The sequence below is a fragment of the Onychostoma macrolepis genome, chromosome 20 (genome assembly GCF_012432095.1).
Source record: "Onychostoma macrolepis isolate SWU-2019 chromosome 20, ASM1243209v1, whole genome shotgun sequence".
NCBI lineage: Eukaryota > Metazoa > Chordata > Actinopteri > Cypriniformes > Cyprinidae > Onychostoma > Onychostoma macrolepis.
Genome location: NC_081174.1, coordinates 27,229,679 through 27,250,360, shown reverse-complemented (window position 1 = coordinate 27,250,360; position 20,682 = coordinate 27,229,679). Strand labels below are relative to the sequence as shown.

Below are 20,682 nucleotides of genomic sequence, written 5' to 3'. Positions count from 1 at the left end.
CACAGCAGTTACAATTGGTACTAATTAACAAAGTATACTTTTCAATTCTCTCTCTCTCTTGCTCTTTCTGTGTGTGTTTACTGATCGCGTTGTCTTTGTCTTTGCAGGCGCACCTGAGTATACTCCAAAGATCTCATTAGTTTGTGATGAGCATCATCATCCAGCACAGACCCAAGGTACCGCAATATCTCAAAAGATCCCGTTTTATATCTTTACACCCTTGTGCCTGTCAAAAAGATACATCAGTTAGCTCATTTATTGCAGACTGTGTACAGCTGGGGTGTGTTTTTGTTCCCTTTTGTATTAACAGAACTTGTCTCGACCATTAGATTTTTTTCCCCCTTTGTTGCACATGAATGGGAGCGTTTTAGGAGAAAGTAAATGTGGACGATGTTATCTGTATGTAGAAAATACTTTTATACTTATTAAAATACTTATTTTTTATTAATTACTTATTTGATTATTGGGGCTGTTAATTTACATGAATTATAATTTGCACATTTAATTGTTTGTTCATAAAAATATACTTTATGTATAAAAAATAAATAAATATAATAATATATATGGGTAGTTGACAAATAAAAATTGCCCTGTGTCCTATGGTGTCACATAGCAAAAATGCACAATAAAAACCTTACCATGCAAATAACATGAGAAAAATGTATCTTCATTCTTAGTTGCAAATAGCATGAGAGAAGTTTATCTTCACTGTTAGTTTTTTTTTTTTTTTTTTTTCCTCACACCATAGGACACATTGATACGTTAACTACCCATGTGTATATATATATATAATGTTAGGTGGGATTAATCGCGATTAATTTCAGAAAAATGTGCGAATAGAATACAAAAAGAATAGAGAGGCTAGTGTTAGTTTTTTTTTTTTTTTTAAGAAAACAAGCAGTTAGTAAATACAAGTCTAAAAGGAGAAGGTGTTTTTTTTTTTTAAGAATAGATGTATGTGTGTATGGCCACCCCACTCATAACTGCTAATTCTGTCTCTTTTTTTTCTTGACAAGAAGTGCATTTATTCAGTTGCAGAACGTCTTTACGAGCACATCAAACAGGAAACGTTTCACTTCAGCGTCAGGCACGAGCGCGGAAACTGTACTGTGCTTGCAGCGCGTGCTCTTCAATACATGCACAAAGGCACCGGCGCACGCATAGGCTGTATCATTTCATATCAAATCACGAAAGAAACTACGAGCATGCAATGTCGTGTTCAGTTAAGTCATGAAGTTACCAAAAAGGTAAAGCTGCCATAAAACTGTGCATGCATGTAATACGTTATATATGAGTTACATTAAGAACATGTCTCTGAAATGGTTTTCAAAACTGTCCTGGAGCATCCCAGCACTGTCTCCCTCATCTAACACACGATTCAACTCGTCAGCTCATTAGTAGAGACTGAAATGGGTCCGACCTGAAGTGGGTCAGAAAAGGTAGAGTTGAGAGAAAATACGATGCGCATCAGATCCTCGTCATGTTCAGTAGCAGCAGCTCTTAAAGAAATAGAAGACCTCTTAACCAGCTGCTGTGATGTCTGTTCATCAAGAACAAAAGAAAAAAGAGGAAATCAATAACTTTTATAGTTTTAAGGATTCATCTGTATTTAGTTTAGAATTTAGTGTTTGATAACTCTATTCAATTTCTGTATATTTCTGCTGAGGGGCACAGGTAGAAAAATGTGACATTTATTATAATGAGTTTATGTGAAGATTGTTTTAAGTTCACTTAAATTAGAAGTTATTTTTAAAGTCTAATAAATGTTAAAATTGATAGCTGTTAATTATAATGTAAAGTTGAATGGCTATAGTCAATGGTTAAATATTAGGGGGAAACATTTTTATAGGGAAATCAGTATTAATTGGTATCAGTGATACTGGCCTTCAGTCATAAAAATAAAGATGCCATTAAACAAATATAAAAAATATACTGTCTTTATGTTGTTTGTACATTAATTTGAAGATAGAATGTGAAAATATTGCATATAAAAGTATATTTAAAAACTTTAATGTTAGGTGGGATTAATCGCGATTCATTTCAGAAAAATGTGCGATTAATTAGTTAATTTATTTTAATCGATTGACAGCACTAATAAATATATAAATATATATATATATATCTATATCAATATCATACACACACACACACACACACATACATATTTAAAGACATTTTTTTCTTTTCAAGTTGGACTTTTTTTTAATTGACAGCCCCACTAAAAACATTTTTTGTATACTTTTAATTTATAGCACAAATCTAATCCGGTCACTTGACCCTTGCGAGACCTCTTGCACATTTCAGATCGATTTGGAACACTTTCCGATTGTCATCAGTGGAATTCCATCACATTCCAATTAGCGTTTCTCGGTGGACGCGGCTCTGGTGATTAAGCAGTGGGATTACATGCGGCTCGACTGTCAGGAAAGACACACCCCCTCAGCTCATGCGTCCCGCTCTGATTAAATGGAATTGATTTAATTGGGTTACCCCACTGTGAGTTCTGGCTAATGGGATGTGGAGCTTTTTGATCACTGGTACGCAGTGACCGTCTCTGACCCGGCTCAAGTGAAGCGGCGCAGTTTTTTTTGTTTGTGGTCAGTGTCTTGTGTGATTGAAGATTAAACCTGCCCACCCACGGTCGAGATTTTGTCTTAATCTCTAATTAGAATTTGATCAGCAGGAATCTGTGGCAAGTTTTCTCAGGATTGTAGATTTTGTATCAGTGTGTGTTTTGTATTCAGTGTGTGTTTGAAAAAGTTAAATTATTAATGTGCTTCTGTGGAACACAAAATGAGATGCTTTTTTATAAGCTTAAAAATGCACCGTAAAGATACCATAATAAGTCTGATACACTCTATTCCAAGTCTTCTGAAGCTACAGTATATGATAACTGTGAAAGGAGCAGACTGAAATTTGACTGGAACTTACTGCTCTTAGTAGATTTGGAGCCTCTGTTCAACATTTACTTCCATTGTATGAAAAAGAACAACACAAATTTTTATCCTTTTGTGTCCCAAGGAAGAGAGAAAACCACACAGCTTTGAAGGTGAATGAAGAAATACCTTGAATTTTTAAGCGAACTACTCCTTTAAATCACTTATTGATGCGTAGTGACAGGACATCTGCTGCATAATCAAATAGACTGTGTGCATTTCAATTAGCAAAGGTATGAGATAACATCAAAACTGCAAAACTAAATTGCCCTCCACCTTTCTGTCGTATTATATAGTCCTGCCAATTATAATCTTTTCAATCCTACAGATTTAATTTGGATTTGGATGCTTGAATATAAAGAATATAAAGATATTTGCATGTGAAGGTAACATAGTTGAGAAGTCAGCCTACTTTATGCTTTATGTATTTGTCGAGGATGGATGGATGGATGGATAGATAGATATAGACAGACTGACAGACAAAACTTATATATATATCTATCTTATCTATCTGTATTCATATCTTAAAATTTGAAGGTTTTATATATGTATACACACATACATGCGAAAACACACAAACATGATATATTTTATATCTATATTAATATTTGAAATTTTTATATACACACAATCTGTAAATTTTTTGATATTTATATTTTATATATTTTTATAGCTATATTAATGTGAAAATTATATATACACACATGCATAAACACAAACGAGATGTATTTTACACACATTTTAGATATGTCTATATTAATATTTGAAAAATGTATAAATGTACACACACAAGCTATGCATTTTTACATATTCGATCAAATAAAAAAAGATCATTTTCACTTTCCAGAACAAAACAGTCAATTTAAACACAACACAAATGCTTCAATGTCATAAATGCTTTTTGCTAATATACTGTGTATAAAAATATGAAAAAAAAAAGTAAAATATAAAATAGTAAGTAAAATAATTAACACACACACACACACACACACACACATACGAGCGGTGTGTTTGTATTGTTTAAATTGACACTTTTGTACTGGAAAGTGAAAAGGATCTTTTTTTTTATTTGATTGCTTTGCTGAATTAGGTTGTAAAAATGCGGTTGCTCTGATGCATAGCCTTGATTGTTGGTTGCTGCATTTTTGAATAGCAAATGAAAATCAAGTATCATTACTCTTAACAGGTCATTTTACTCGCAGGTCCCCGATCACCCCGTGTTTTCTTAAAGTGCTCCCCAAGCTGCGTAATTGGAGTGTCCCTGCCTGCGCTAAGTGAAATGTTAAGCTAACATTGAGAAAATTACACCGCCGAAATCATCTGAGCTCTTCAGAGTCCTGCAATTTCCTGTAAATTCGACTGCTGTTGTGTTCAAACTCATATCAGGAACAGTTTGCTAATTTGAAGCTCATTTTAATGCTAAATTTCAATACCTTCCTTGGGAGGCTGATGTCATGCAATTGGGCCACTTGTTGCTTTCGTTATGTGCAAGATTAAGTTCCCTGCTGAAAGAAAGTGTGAAAATTTTTGATAATAATCATGAAATAGCTTCTCCCTCGTCTTTTAAAGATGCTGAGAGAGCGTGCATAATTTTTGTAGTACTTGCAAACTCATAATTATTCATTTTTCTCATTTCGCATTCATTTGCATCCCTAAAAACTGCTGTTTTTCGACACATATGTCCCCACCCTCTCTCGGCGTGATTAAGACGTCTCCGGCGCAGTCGTGGTGGCATCACCCCCCGGGGACTCAAACACAGCAGGGGTCATAACATGTCATCTCATGCAAGCCATTGAGCCTAATGCGTGAGACGGAGCTCGGCGCAGACCGTCGCTCAGGAACGCTCCCTGTACTGTTTAAGGTCCATTAGGGACTGTGCTTTAGCATAAACACCATCTGAACAGATAGGGAACTACAGAGGATTCCAGGCAAGCGTCCAAGTGCCAAGCTCTTTACAGGGGAATGTCGCATTTACGCGCAGATGGTGACACGGTGTAGCGTGTTGGTGTGATTCAGTGTGTGGAATTTAAAAATGACCATTGCAATGATTAAGAGACACTATAAATGTTTAATTTTATATCTTTTTAATTTTGAAGTGAAATTTCTGTTGATTACTGTAGTGTACAGTAGTTTCATCAGTGCGTGTTGTTGTAAAGAAACAAAATATATATATTAAAATGTAAAAAAAACAACAAAAAAAAACTATTTTTTTAAAATGGGCGGAAATATCATTATGAAATAAATGTTTTTCTCTAATACACATTGGCCACAATTAACGGCACCCTTTTATTCAATACTTTTTGAAACCTCCATTTGCCAGTTTAACAGCTCTAAATGTTCTCCTATAATGCCTGATGAGGTTAGAGAACACCTGGCAAGAGATCAGAAACCATTCCTTCATCCAGAATCACTCCAGACCCTTTAGATTCCCAGCTCCATGTTGGTGCTTCTTCTCTTCAGTTCACCACTCATTTTCTATAGGGTTCAGGTCAGAGGACTGGAATGGCCAGCAGAAGCTTGGTTTTGTGCTCAGTGACCCATTTCTGTGTTGTTTTTGAGGTTTGTGTTTTGATTATTGTACGGTTGGAAGATCCAAACATGGCCCATTATAAGATTTTGTATCTGTTGGTATTTGATAGAATCCATAATGCCATGTGTCTAAACAAGATGTCCAGGATCTCCAGCAGAAATATAGGCCCACAACATCAAAAATACAGCAGTATATTTCATTGTACACATGGGGTACTTTTTATCCCTGTGTTCACCAAACCCATCTTGAGTGTTTGCTGCTAAAAAGCAAATTTTTCAGTTTCATCTGACCATAGAAGCCAGTCCCATTTGAAGTTCCAGTCGTGTCTGATAACTGAATATGCTGGAGTTTGTTTTTGGATGAGCGAGGAGAATTTTTCTTGAAACCCTCCCAAACAACATGTGGTGATGTAGGTGCTGTTTGACAATTTTTTTTAAGGTTTTCTGACCCCGAGACTCAACTATTTTCTGCAATTCTCCAGCTGTGGTCCTTTAGCCACTCAAACTCTCCTTCTCACCGTGCATTAGGACGATATAGACACACGTCCTCTTCCAGTTTCGTAGCATTTTATGTTGATTGGAAATTCTTAATTATTGCCCTGATGGTGGAAATGGGAATTTTCACTGCTCTAGCTCTTTTCTTAAAGCCACTTCACTAATTTGTGAAGCTCAATTATCTTTTGTTGCACATCAGAAATATATTCGTTATTTTTTCTCATTGTGATAGATGATTAAGGGAATTTGGGCTTTGTTTTCCCTCCTATTTATATTTCTGTAAAACAGGAAGCCATGGCTGGATCATTTCATGTTCATAATCACCCTGGAGTGCTCAAAATTGTGAATGGGAATATACTTCAGAGATATTTTACTCATAAGAATTTCTAAGGGTGCCAATAATTGTCCAACGTGTATTTGAGAAAAACATAATGATGTTTCCCCCCATTTTAAATTCTTATTATTATCGAATGAAAGGTTCCTGTGGCTCAGTGGTAGAGCATTGCGTTAGCAGCGCAAAAGGTCATGGGCCCAGGGAACACACATACTGATTTAAAAAAAAAATGTATAGCCTGAATGCACTGTAAGTCACTTTGGATAAATGCGTCTGCTAAATGCATAAATGTAAATGTAAATGAAAGGTTAGATTTTTGTGAATTTTTTAAATAAAAGATCAAAAGGATTAACAATGCAGATTAATTTTCACAGCCTTCTTTGATCATATTTACCAAGGGTGCCTATATTTTTGGCCATGACTGTATGTATATGTGTGTATGTAGATAGATAGATAGATAGATACAGATAATTATAGATAAATACAGGTAATTATAGATAATTAAAATATATAATTAATTTATATTTATATATAAATAAATGTTTTATATTTACAAATTTCATTTCATACGTTATTTTTTAAAACTTTTCTTCTGTTTATTTTTATCAAATGTATTTAAAAATGATTTATTATCAAATATTTTTATTTTAATCTTATTATTATTATTATTATTATTATTATTATTAATATTATTATTAATTTTTTCTCTCTTTTGAATAATGTGCACCCATAAATCATTTACAAAAGATCAGGAACATATTTTAAAGGAATTATTTACTTCAAAATGTAAATCCTGTTGCTTTAAGAAAGCAGGTTCCACGTTGAGTTCATGTAGTTTTTATGAGCAGGTGTGTAACAGATCAGATTGAGAGTACACACTGAAGGATAAGGACAGTGCTGATGGATGGCTCGACTCAGAGGTGCTCCGAGGAGAACGTTCCCGTTTCCTCTCCAAATGTCACAGCGCTCAGCAACTTCAGAGACTGTGTCACCCGCACTGTCATTGATCGGCTAAGCCGGCCACTTCATCTCCTGTTTTATGGATGACCGAGCGAAAGATCGTGGCCTCAGTGGAACACAGTATCCCTGGAACTGTGCCTTCACACCGTGAACCTGAGCTGGAGCTGCGGGGAAGGGTTACGCCGAATGCACGCTCAGCGAGTCTGCTTGTTTTCAGAGTGTTTAAGCGTGCTTCAGAACGGATTTGCCGTGTTTGTGTGCTCTCAGTTGTTCATTAATTCAGCCAGCATGTAATCGTATTAACTGAAGTGGCTCACAGTGAGGCATTTCAACCGGCTGTGACATATCATGACATTTGAACCAGACGTGGACTGCCGTTTGGCATTTTCGCATTTCCATAATAACATAATCAGGCACTTCAAATCTACTGAATGAATTCAGTCTTATACCGTATGTGCGGGAGAACTGGAAAATTTTCTAGACATCAAGTAAACGATCTAACCTGTCATAACAGTCTAAATAAGAGGCAAACTTCGGCCCATCGGTGCCTCCTGAGAGCGAGACAGGCGGAGCTTTTTTTTTTTTTGGGCTGCCCATTGACAGGTAACATCTCCGAAGGCCCTGGTGCCCTCTTACTCTGCCAGTCAATCTGTCTTGCTTTCGCACTCTTTCGTCCCGTCACTCAAGCACCTGCTATATTTAACCTGTCAGAATACAGGCTAATATTTGGAATTTGTGCTTAAATTCCACAAACTGCCACTCAAGACCGTCAGCTGTTGACTTGACTTGGGATTAAAGTCGTTTGCTGGTTTATCGCAGCGTGTGGTGGTTAAGCCGGTTTTCGGTGTCCTCTGTTCAACTTTGCTGGCCACTTAAGAGTTAATCATTAAAATATGTGCACTTTCAATTAAACGTTGTTTGCTGTTGTAATTTATACTCAAAAAATGTTAGTATTCTAGGGGCTGGTTGATGTTAGTATTGTATGGGGCGTCATCAACTTTGTTTTTTTGTTCAGAAAGGTCCATTAGTATAGTACATTAGTATATTAGCATATTAATGACTTCAAAGCTGATGGAAATGGAGTAAATGGACATATTTTGTGCTTTTAAGTCATGTTTGAATATGTACTTGAGTATATAGATTTCCTGTTCTTTATCTTCATCAGCTCTGGGACTCATGGCATGATTATTATAGGTGGTTTTCACAGCTGCAGAAAAAGAGAAATTGAAACGGATACCCTTTACTATAAAAATATATAATTATATGTATGAAGATTAATATCAGTGGTATTCCTACAAATGAGATTTAATTAGTTTTATTTATATGCAAAGTAGAAATTAAAATGTCATCCATATGATTGCTGGTTGGACCACCAAAATGCATTTTCATTAATTCACAAAAAAAATGCAGTGAATCCCTGAATTATTGTGCGGTCTATTGCGAGACTCAGCCTAGCGTACACAGTACACCATTTCATAATTTTGGGGATCTTCATTTTTCATTATATAACGGAAAAAATTCCATTTATCATGGACTGTGTGGCTTGTATTACCTGTCTTGTAGCGTGACCGAGAGCTTGGGTGTGAAAAATTGCACGAATGAGGCGAGAAAGCGCCTCCAAAACATACAGTGGAAAGAACGGACCATAATGCAGTCCCAATGAGACCCAAATTCCTGTAACATTCCCGACACGTTCGCTGGAATCACAATTCATCTGCTTTTAAATACTAAAGGTGTGTTTTGATGGGCGTCCAGCCCGTTTGCTTATCTTGGGTTCCTGTCGACCTTACTACTGTAAATGATCCCAGAACAGACCTGTTTGGGACGCAGTGTTGATGAAGTGTTTTATGGGACGTTAAGGAGATACGGTGTGGCATGCTGAAGGGCTTCACAGAAAAACCCCATGACATTTAAGGTTTGACAGGAGGTTGAGAGGTTAGCCTTCATGTTTGTTTTGATGGTTCTTGTTAGCGTTTTTCACCCCAGCACGACATCCATTAGCCGGGTTTGCGGTGCCATTAAAGGGATTCCAGGGAGATTTATAGAACGGCTACATGTGCTGAACAGATGCTGAGCGCTCTATAGGTGCAGAAATGTTGGAGGATCTATATCTGACCTTGTGCTGTTTCTATGGATATTGCTTCCTTCATAGGTGCACCGAGTTGAGAAACACATGGATTGATGTTTAGTCAACATGAAGCCCAAATTGACACCAATTACTTTGCTAATGCATGTTGTTTCAGGTCTTGTTGTGTGATACATTTAGTGCATGCTATGTCATCTTAATCTTTCATCAATAACTTTTTTTCCCTGTTCAGCCCACTGTACAGTATGTCACCTAGCACTACTTTACTATTGGACAGTACTGGGTAGATTACTTACAAAATTGTAGTCCATTACTGATTACAGATTACATGACAAAAATTGTAGTTAGGAACATAGTCTGGATTTCACATATTAGGTAATGTAGTCTGACTACTTTTAGATTACTTTTGGCCTATCTTGTTTATCACATAGACTTAAATGGGGTTATTGTGTGCTATAGTAATAAAAAAAAAAAAAGAGAGAAAGAAAATATTCCATTCTTTGTTATCAGCATTGTGAAATGCATTAAACATTACATAACAGCACGGTTTCACAAACAGTATATAATTGGTAGGTTTATTTTAGAAAGAAAGAAAAAAAAATTCATGAATAATTGACTGCCATTGTGTGAATATGTAATCATGTAATCCATAAAAAGTAACTGTAATCTGATTGTGTAATCTAATCTGATCGATTACGTAACCCAGATTACATGTAATCAGTTACTACCCAGCGCTGCTATTGAATGATGTTAACCGATGAAAAATTGTAGTTAGTAACGTAATCTGGATTACACATATATTAGGTAATGTAGTCTGACTACTGTTTGATTACTTCTAGATTACTTTTGACCTGACTCGTTTTATCGCATAGACTTGAATGGCATTATTGTGTACCACATTGTAAAAAAACAAACAAACAAAGGGTTTCCCCAAACTGTATATAACTGGTAGGTTCATTAAAAAGATAATCAATCAATGAATCATGAATAATTGACTGCCATTGTGTGAATATGGAATCATGTAATCCATAACAAAGTAACTGTAATCTGATTATGTAATCTAATTACAAGTACTTGATTTCTGGAATCTGATTACATGTAATCAGTTACTCAGCAGCACTGCTGTGTTCTTTCACAATGATCACTCGCATTCATGTCTGGATCCAATCTAGTGGGAAACTTTTAACAATCCTATTAATTCCTTATGGTTAAAATTAAGTTTTATAGTGCACTTTTCCCACAACATTTCTAGAGAACATCCACATTGTGAATGTAAATCTAATGTAACATCATATGAGTGCCATTAGTGTTTAGTTGAGTTTAGTTGTTTAGGATAATGAATAATAGATAAACATGTTGCTTAATCAAAGTTAAGCAGTTTGTACTATTAAGTATGTATAGTACAGTTGTTTAAGAAGTATTTAGCATATAATGTGAAGTAGTGGCTGGAAATTTTATATAAGGAATTGCAACATAACACATAGTTTACATTGAATTTTGTTGGAACTTGCGTGTTTCCTAACAACTTTTAGTTTTTTAGTAGAAAATGCATCACATGTGACAAATGTTTCTGAACCTGCATACACTCCCATTCAATATTTTTATTCAGCAAGGATGCATTAAACTGCATATTAGATCACAAATCAGCATATTAGAATGATTTCTGGTGGATCATATAACACTGAAGACTGGAGTAATGATGCTGAAAATTCAACTTTGCATCACAGGAATAAATTACATTTTAAATATATTCAAATAGAAAACGGTTATTTTAAATTGTAATAATATTTCACAATATTACAGTTTTGCTTTTTTTCCCCCAGCCTTTTTTAATCAAATAAATGCAGCCTTGGTGAGCATAAAAGCTGTCTTTTTTTTTTTCTTTTTTTTGTAATGGTACCGACTCCAAACATTTGAAATGTAGTGTATATGGATTTTTCCTAATTTCCAATATAAAAAATGGAAAATACAGGTTCATGCCCACTTATAAACTTTTATGGCTCATAAATGTTCTTATTTGATATGCCAGTGTGAAAAAAAAAAAAATCTGCATCTACTGTTTCTTAGCACAATTCAAACCGCATTTCTGTACGAGTCATCATATTTCTGCTGGCATCTGTATCACACATTAGCAGAAGAGCGATCCACAGATGTCACATGTCGAAGCGTAACTTCTCTGTATGTATCATCGTTCTCTTCCTCTGGGGTGTTTTAAGCTTGACCTTATGCAATCTGATGATGTGGGCCTCAGTGGATCTTCAGGCCCGCCCGTCTGCCTTCCCATAAAAGCCATTAGAGGAATTGCTGTGCTTTTATAAAAATCTGCCCTTTGAGTACAGCATGATGGAGTTGGGTATGGAGACGACACATGCAGGCCGCCCACTCCAAACCGACCCCCGGTTTCAGACAATCAAGCTTCATCTCGTTAAGATACGTGATTGTTGACCTTCAGCAGGGGCACAGAGTTTATGAGATTTCCTTTAACCCGATTCTGTGTTTTTATTGGCTCAGTGTTGATGTCAATCGCCTTGTCTCTCCTCAAGTCTGTAACACAGATGCACCGGCCATCAGTCAATGTAACAGACTGAATAGGAAATGTAGAAAAGGAGCTGGTAGGGTGAAGGCTCACTGATAATGCAGTCCAGAGGGCTGATTGGGTGTTTTGTGTGTGTGTGTGTGTGTGTGTGTGTGTGTGTGTTGGGGGTGAGAAGGTAGCAGACTGACAGAATCGTAAGTTATTTTCAGAATGACAATCTAGTGTACTGTGTACTGTTTACTAATTTCATGTGAATTAGTAATCAGCAATAAAATGTTTTAGCATATGGCATACAGTTGATACTTAGGAAATGCATGTTTGTTGCATTGTGTGTGTGTATATGTATACAATATATCAATTTAAATGTATAATTTTATCTAAAATTAAGTTTGTTTTTATTTAATTATTGTAGGGCTGTCGCGATAACCACAGTATCGCAATACTGTTGACGAGCATAACCGCGGAGGAATGCAACAACCGCAGCAATCGCAATATTTGCGTGTTTTCTTTTTTCGTAAGGTTATGCCCTTCTCGTTTTACACTTCGTACATGCGTACTGAATATTAAATAAGTTAGTAATGATAACATTATCAGATTGCGGTTTAAAGACTCACTCAGAGACAGTCCCTTGACGCCACCTTGTGGCGTAACAATGAAACTGCACTGACTGACAGCCCGTCTAGAACACGCAGGTGAAATATCAACAGAAAAAGTCTCTTGTCCAGTCAGATTCGAGGATCAGCACTAACTGTTATATAACAATAGCCTAACGATTTTATTGTCAGGTTTATGTTCTGTTATGTGGACCGTTATTTTGTTATTCTCTTCACTTCACTTCCTGTTTCAACGCGATTTAGTTTCGGTTTCTGAATTCCTTACATCGTAACACATATACATGTGATAATACCGCATTTTGAGCCACTCAAAATTACCGCAAGGGAAATTCCTTCACCGCGACAGCCCTAATTTATTGTATAATATTTAGAAGTAATTATTTAGTTGATTATATTAATTTAATTATTTATATTTTTATAATTCATTTATTAGCCTTTTTATGTTTTTATATAAGATTATAACATTTTTTTATTTTTTATTTGTATGGTTTTTAAATGAGTATAACATTACTCATTCATTCATTCATTCATTCATTTATCTTTCTTTTTGTATATTATTAGTAAAATAAATAATTTAATATGAAATATTTAATTTATTAGCTTTTTGTATTTTTTTGAGTATAACATTTATTTGTTTGTTTTTCTTTTTGTATATTAGTAAAATAATTTTATATAAAATGTTTTTATTTATTTTGTAATATTTAGTAAAAAGGTTTTGTAAAATTCATTTATTTTTATTTGTTTTTAGTAAAATAAATAATTTATATAAAAAAATAATTTATTTATCTTTTTATACAAGTTAAAAAATAGTATAAAATTATGTATGTTTGTGTGTATTTATTTATTTTAGGGCTGCACAATAAATTGCATGCGATGATCATGCGCATCTCGTCATTAAAGCCAGTTCTGTGATTAGTAGTAAATGTCCATCACATGCTTTCAGATGGAGCGGCATTTAAGAGCCGTAGTTCACTCACAAGGTGCGCAATATTGTGTTCATAATCGAATGTGATTCATCTGCGATTATGAACGTGATATTGCATAGTTTGTCTGTGCACTACGGCTCTGTGTATGCTGCTCCATCTGAAAGCATATGATGGACATTTACGACACTTACATTTGTGTCACTTTGAAGAACTGCTGCAACAGCTATATGCATTCAGATGGACATTTTTGACGTTTGGAATTTTTTGAGAATCCCTCAATTATCAATGCATTTTGATGGTGTTGTAAGGTTGATTAATGCTGAAACATTCATTCTGTGCAGGTCTGTTGCACTTTGTCTAGCTGCTTTTGAAACCAAGTCAAAATGATGACTAATGATATAATAGTCTGTTTTGAAAAGATTTTTACGTTCCTAATTGCACTGTTGAACTTACTGTACTATTCGCTCTGTTGTTTAATGTATATTTTCACGAATGCAGGAGGGTCACACTGCTATTGCACGAATACAGAGAATGCAAATACTATATTAGGGACACATAAAGTGTGCTGTAAAAATAGTTCAAGTGTTATGGTAGTATGCCATTCCAAACATACCCGTGGTTTGAATCCCAGGTCTGGCAAGCAAGAACAATCAAACAGGAATGATCCACATTTCTGGCACGTTAACAGCACACATATAACAGCTCTCAAGTCAGGCCTGCAGTCTCAGGACGTTTGCACTATGGCTGACCTTCTGCCCCAACCTCCATGACACTTCCCTCGATGGAAATATACAAAAATAAACGTGTAATGTGCTTGTGGGGAGAGGATAGGTATAACACCTAGTGTATCGATGGGTGACAGTATCATCTATCAAATCTGAGCCCCAGGTCCAACGTGCTGCTGGTTGCCAGAGGAAAACAGAATTCATCTAATGTTTTTTTGCTGGAGAGCTCAATAATAAGCTGAGGGGAATTTGCACTGCTTTATTCATTTAGCCGACACTTTTATCCAGAGTGACTGATGAGGAAAGATACTACACTAGTGCTTCATCCTCAGGAGGCCGCAACATGGCATAGTCAGTCATATATTTTAGATTTAATATATATTATATTTCTATGTATTTTTGTTTTTATTTAAAATAATTTAATATTCTTATTAAAAATATGTAATATTATATATAAATGAAATTAAAAATAATATTTATATAAAATTAAATCTGTCTCTCTCCTATATAAAATAAAAATAGATATTAAAATAAATATTACACTATTTATTTTTAATATTTTAAAATAAAAATATAAAAATATTTGTAGCACTTTAAACAAACTTTTTCACTCTTCTATTACAATTTTATATATGTATATATAAAATATTTACTTGTGATATTTTGATATTAAAAATATGAAAAAATATTTTCAGAATTTTAGTTAATGTTTATCTCGGGACAGTTACCACCACCACTTTTTTTCTTCTTTAAAGCCTCCAAATGTATATAAAATATTTATTTGTGATGTTTTGATATTAAAAATAAAAATATTTTTGAAATTAATTTTTATCTCAGGACAGTTACCATCACCACTTTTTTCCTTAAAGTCCCCCAAATTTTTCGATATCATTTTAAGTGTGTTCAACTCATTGCCATATACTTAGCATTTTATTTTATAGTTTTTAAATATTTAATATATCCAGGCATCAAATTATTGACCCATTAAAGGAATATTTACAAATAAATGTTATGTTCTGTTTTCAGTCTCATTACAACAGTATTTACTTTTATCATTTTATTTAAAAAAAAAAAAAAAAACCTAATTGTTTACAGTACAACATTTGCAAAGCTAGAACACAGATTTACACAATCAATAAAATACGCACTGTTTTAAATGTATAAGATATAATGCTACATATGTTGATATGAGGCTATTGTGATGGAATCATTTATTAAATTTCTATGTTTGATATAAAAATATAGGCTTTACATTTAGGATTGTGGTAGTTTACTTCCATAGTAAGTGTGTTACTGGAATTTTTTTTATATATATTTTTTTTTTAAAGGAAAGGCTGTTTTGTGTGATTATCAGCATGCTGTTAATAGAGCTTAACTGCTAATGAATCCTGCGCTTGCCTTTAGCTGAAATCTATGCTCACGTGTAGGAATCCTTTGTGTCCTTATATCCTTCATATGTTCTTGACCCTCATGGATGTTTCTTTTCACTTTATTTCCCTCTGTACCCATTTTGAAAAGCGCTTTGTTTTATTTGAGTTGTTAAAATCAATAGGTTCCCCTATTGGGGACAAGTCTTGGATATTTCTGTCAGCAGAAGAGGATGTGATGGTTGTCATTTCTCTTAATTGCTGCTGGCAATGGCAGATATTACTGAAGCTGAAGTGGGTCAGAGTTCTGCGGCCAGATCTGCTTCATCTGTTCAGCCGCTCTTATGTGCTTACGGCAACATACATGGGCTAGCACATAATGCTGTGAATTTAACACGTTATGTGTAATTAATTGAAAAAAAGTGATAAAATTAATGCAATTAATCATACCCCCTCACCTGTGTATAAATCATGGAAAAAATTATTATTATTTTTTTTTATCATTAGAGGAAATCAAGCGCTGAAGTGCCACTTGTTTATTGAAACAAACAATATATTGACTTCTCATCTACATCTACTCTTTAAATTATCATTATGATGAATTAAAATAAGCATTATGTTATTATTTTGATTACATTTCAACCAATTAACAGGCATTTTTGGAGGTAATAAGACTTGTTATTGATTTACTGTGTATTTGATATTTTATTGCAATATAAAATGTATATACACATATGTATAGGCCTTTATACATAAAATATAAGTTGTTATTGCAATTCAAATGTAAGAACACATGCACACATATACATACACACACACACACGCACACACACACACAGATATATATATATATATATATATATATATATATATATATATATATATATATATATATATATATATATATATATATCAAAAATACAGTAAGAGCAATAATGTTGTGGAATATTACAATTTTAAATACGTGTTTTCTATTTTACTTTATATATTTATATAGTATATTACTTTATATATTTAATATCAAACGCAATTTATTTTATTATTATTATAAAGTTATTTATTTAGCTGAATTTTCAGTATCATTACTCCAATCCTCATGATCCTTCAGAAATCATTCTAATATGCTGATTTGCTGCTCAAGAAACATTTCTGATTATAAATGTTGAAAACAGTTGTGCTGCTTCATATTTTTGCTGACACTGAAATATTTTTTTTTAAGTATTCTTTGATAAATATAAAGTTCAAAATAACAAAAAATAAATAAATAAACCTTTTGTAACATCATTATAATTATTTTTACTGTCACTTTCAATCAATTTAATGCATCCTTGCAATAAAAAAAACAAAACAATCCTTACTGCCCCCAACTTTTGAATGATAGTGAGTGTATAAAGAAGCCTGTTTCAGCTTCTCTTTATAGTACCGTGGCCCCTCTCTGCTGCTGGTTTATGGCCCTAGCCAGTTGTTTAACGCGGGTTTGTGAGTGTCAGCTGAGCTGTGAGGTTCTGTACACAGCAGTGGAGGTGTAGGAATGTTTGGACCAGCAATACGCACGCCTGCATTTTTCCCCTTTCCTCCGTTAATGGGGCATGAGGTGAAGCGGGGGGCTGTAAAACCCGCCCGCTGGGGTTCAACAGGCGCTACACTTCTCTGTGGTCGTCGCCAGACAGATGGGGAAGCCATCACGCGGAGGAGACTTCCTGCAGATCTGCATTCCGACACGGGCGCTAAAAGACCCTCAATCTCTTCTGCACAATGAGACTGGCATTGCTTGCGCTGCTCTGAGGTGCATTAAAACCAACAACGGATGGATCAATCCACATTTACAACTCATGCATTGCTAAGGTGTTGTGTGTCTTTTATAAAATGTTTTTTTTTTTTTTGTTCTTTTATAGGTAAATATGCTGGGATGTGGACTGCAAGTAACCCATGGCTTGAATTTGGGGGCGGGACTATCTCTGTTGAGCCAATGGTAGACTGGGGGGGTGGGGGTTGTGTTCGGTTTCAAATGTTTGAAACTCTGGTTAAATTATTGATTTCTTCTTGAAATTTGGTGTCATGAATGTGCACAGATGTGTTTTAGAACATTTTATTATGACTTTTGTGTTGAGGTCATATTGCCCCCCCCCCCATTGGTTTCTGTGCAATTTGCCAAAAATCACCACTTTGAAAAACAGCAAAGAGCCAGGTAAAAACAGAAAAGTTTATCGTTTGCATGCGTTTTTAAGCCTTGTTAATTAAAAAATTCAAGCAATTACAAAGCAATTGGGCGCGAAAGACAACTCCTTTCAGTACTTGCGCGCTGTGTTCTGTTCTGTGTGAATAGCGCGCGCACAGACAGCCGCGTCTCTGAAACGCGCGAGACGCCTGAACGGGCAAATACATACAAAAGTATGTCAAAATGCACGTCCTGGCAAGTAACTTTAACAATGATTAATCTATATTGAATTAATACACTGGAGTAGGCTACACAGGGCTCCAAACTGCGACTAAAACGGTCACATTTGCGACCAAAAATATTAATTTGCGAGTGAAGTTTTTGCTGAGGTCGCCAATGGCGACTATGTTATGACTTGATTTTTTTTCCTGATTGTTTTGCGATCACATCTTTTATGTCTATTTCATGCACAACTTGAACAAACTTCAACAGGTAAAGCTGTTAGCTGTGTGGATATTGGCAATATCGTTAACAATTCTTGTTTGTAGTCATTACTAATATTTCAAGTTGGAAAAGATGTTTAGTTCCCACTTTAAGTGAACCTTAGTTCCCAGGTCTTCTACAAGATGGATTAAAATGCTGATAAAGTAAAGAAAAGATTAGACAAACACATGACTGTATGATTGAAATGTCAAAATGTAAAAAAAAAAAAAAATAAATAAAACGCGTTTATTCTGTGGCAATAATAATTTAATAACAATAATTTGGCGCCTAAGTTTTTTCTTATAGGAGCCAATGGCTCCTTACTCGATTTTTTTGTCTGGAGCCCTGCTACAGATGCACCTATCGACCGGACATTTTTAGTTTTATTTTAGAGCATCTTCTGTTCCGTGCTTGCACACAAACTGCACTGCAATCATTTTCCCAAATGCCATTTGTGTGGAAATATTATGTTATTATTATAATTACAGTTAACAGTTAACAGAGGCCAGAGACGATGGAGATGGACACAAGAGGAGAAAACACTGTAGCACTAGCAGGCAGAACAAGATCACTGTTCACGATGCACGAAATATAGGAAGAAAATCCAAATATTGAATTTTAAATGAACGTGTTTCTGAGGGGAACTGGCTGTTTTCAGAAATGGCGTTTTCTTTTCATCTTGTCTCTGTATAATGCATATTAAATTGGTGTTAATATGTGCAGCCCTGCTGTGTTTACAGTGGTAACCAAGGAAACGCTGTATCACTGTTCCATGAGCGCCGCCTGCTGTCAGAGAGTGAAATTGCGTCTCATTCAGCCCTGTTGAGTGCCGATGTTTTATGTAACGTTAGCATAATTTCACAAAGCTAAAGTCGGGTCATTCTGTTTTTGCTTCAGATTTTGAAATTATGAAGTCTAATATAAATCAAACATTGCACTTTTTTTTTTTTTTGTGGATTAATCCATGATTAAAATTTCAAATGGCTATGAAAAATCAAGGTGCAACACAGAGTGAAGAATATTCAAATGTTATTTTATGTGATTTTTCAATTTCTGTACCTGAACATCTACAAAACATAACCTAAAGCATCATTTCGTTTCTATCTTTGTGCTATAGGCCTATGTTTATTTGTGCTAATACTTGTAATTTGTTAATTTGTTCTTAGGCTGTCACTTGTCTTTAATAATGTTTAAACTTTATATTTATGGTTATTTTTGGCTAGTGATTTTTACTGTGGTATTGAAATTGAAATAGAGAATTGTAAAATTTAATTGATATCTAAAATATTGGTGTCATATAAGGTTATTTATTAGAATACAAGATAACATAGATCAAAAACAATGATAATAGCAACTATTTATTATTTGTGGCAGGGCCAGTGAAAATGTTGGCAGGGCAAGTCAAAATTTGTACCACTGGCCCGGTCCAAAAAGTCCTTAGCGTTGATCCCTGACTTGAAATTGAGGACTTGTTTTCTGAAGCACCCAATTTTTTGGATCTCAATTACAAGACTTTTGAAGCACTGAATAGAACCACATTTTCCCTTAAAAGATGCTATATATATATATTTTTTTTTTTTAGTATTTTTTTTTATTTCTCATATTCTTAAATAGTTTTAATTTATTTTACTGTGAAATAGTGTAATACTTTATTTGTTTGTTTAATATTTTTATGTAATAGTGGTGGTAAATAATAATTGTTGTTATTATTATTATTATTATTATTATATTAAATATCTTATGATATTATATAAATATTATACTTATAATAAATAACATTTGTACATAAATATATTATATAAATATATTTTTCTTAAATCATTTTTTAAAAAGTGAAATTAAATACTTTTATTTGTTTAATATTTTTATTTATTAGTAGTAATAGAAGTTTTACAGGAGAGGTTTTCTGTTTTTACAGTTCATAGTGTTTTCCATAGTACTGTTTTTAGGCAAATTGCATACAATTTGACTCTCAACACCAAAGTTTTACTTAGTTGTTTTTATTTATTTATTTGTTCGTTTGTTTATTAGTATTATCACATTTAAACCCAGCAGGAGGGTTAAATCCATTTGGTGATACTAGGAGCACAGCAATGACACACTTCACCTTTAAAAAAATATGGAAGAAAGGGTTATTTCAACCGCAAGGCCTTTAAGTTACAAGAAACCAAGGTTTTTCATCTCTCTCATGCACTTTCATTCACTTTGTCTTTTGTGTTTTTTGGCTTTTATATACAGATTCCAAGTTTTTTTCCCCCCAGTTAATGGTGATTCCAAGTACGCATTGGCAGACCTTCACTCGATTCATGGCAGGCCGGAGAGGTTGAGGATACTCTGGTGCACGATAATTGGTTCATTGACGAACATTTAAAGAAGGTTAACTTGTTTTCCTGGATATCTTTCAGCAACGGCGACAAGGGCTCTTCTGTAAACCCACACCTCTTGTCGCTTCTTAAATACTTTGTAAAAGCGTTTTTTTTTTTTGCCTATTCTCATCTTCCAGTTTAATTTTTCAGGGGCTCTTTCAGCCTCC

At 34.4% G+C, this 20,682-nt stretch overlaps 1 protein-coding gene across 4 annotated transcripts in view; it reads left to right on the top strand.

The window, feature by feature from the left end:
* Positions 1-20,682, top strand: part of LOC131526863 (kelch-like protein 29) — a 285,092-nt gene that overhangs the window by 20,234 nt on the left and 244,176 nt on the right. For 3 of the 4 annotated variants that reach the window (XM_058755510.1, XM_058755509.1, XM_058755513.1), the window contains exon 2: positions 108-176. In XM_058755510.1, coding sequence (XP_058611493.1) covers positions 147-176 — 30 coding nt within the window. In that variant the 5' untranslated portion in view covers positions 108-146. Of the gene's footprint in view, positions 1-107; positions 177-20,682 lie in introns of those variants that run through there. The other variant, XM_058755512.1, reaches the window with a different exon arrangement.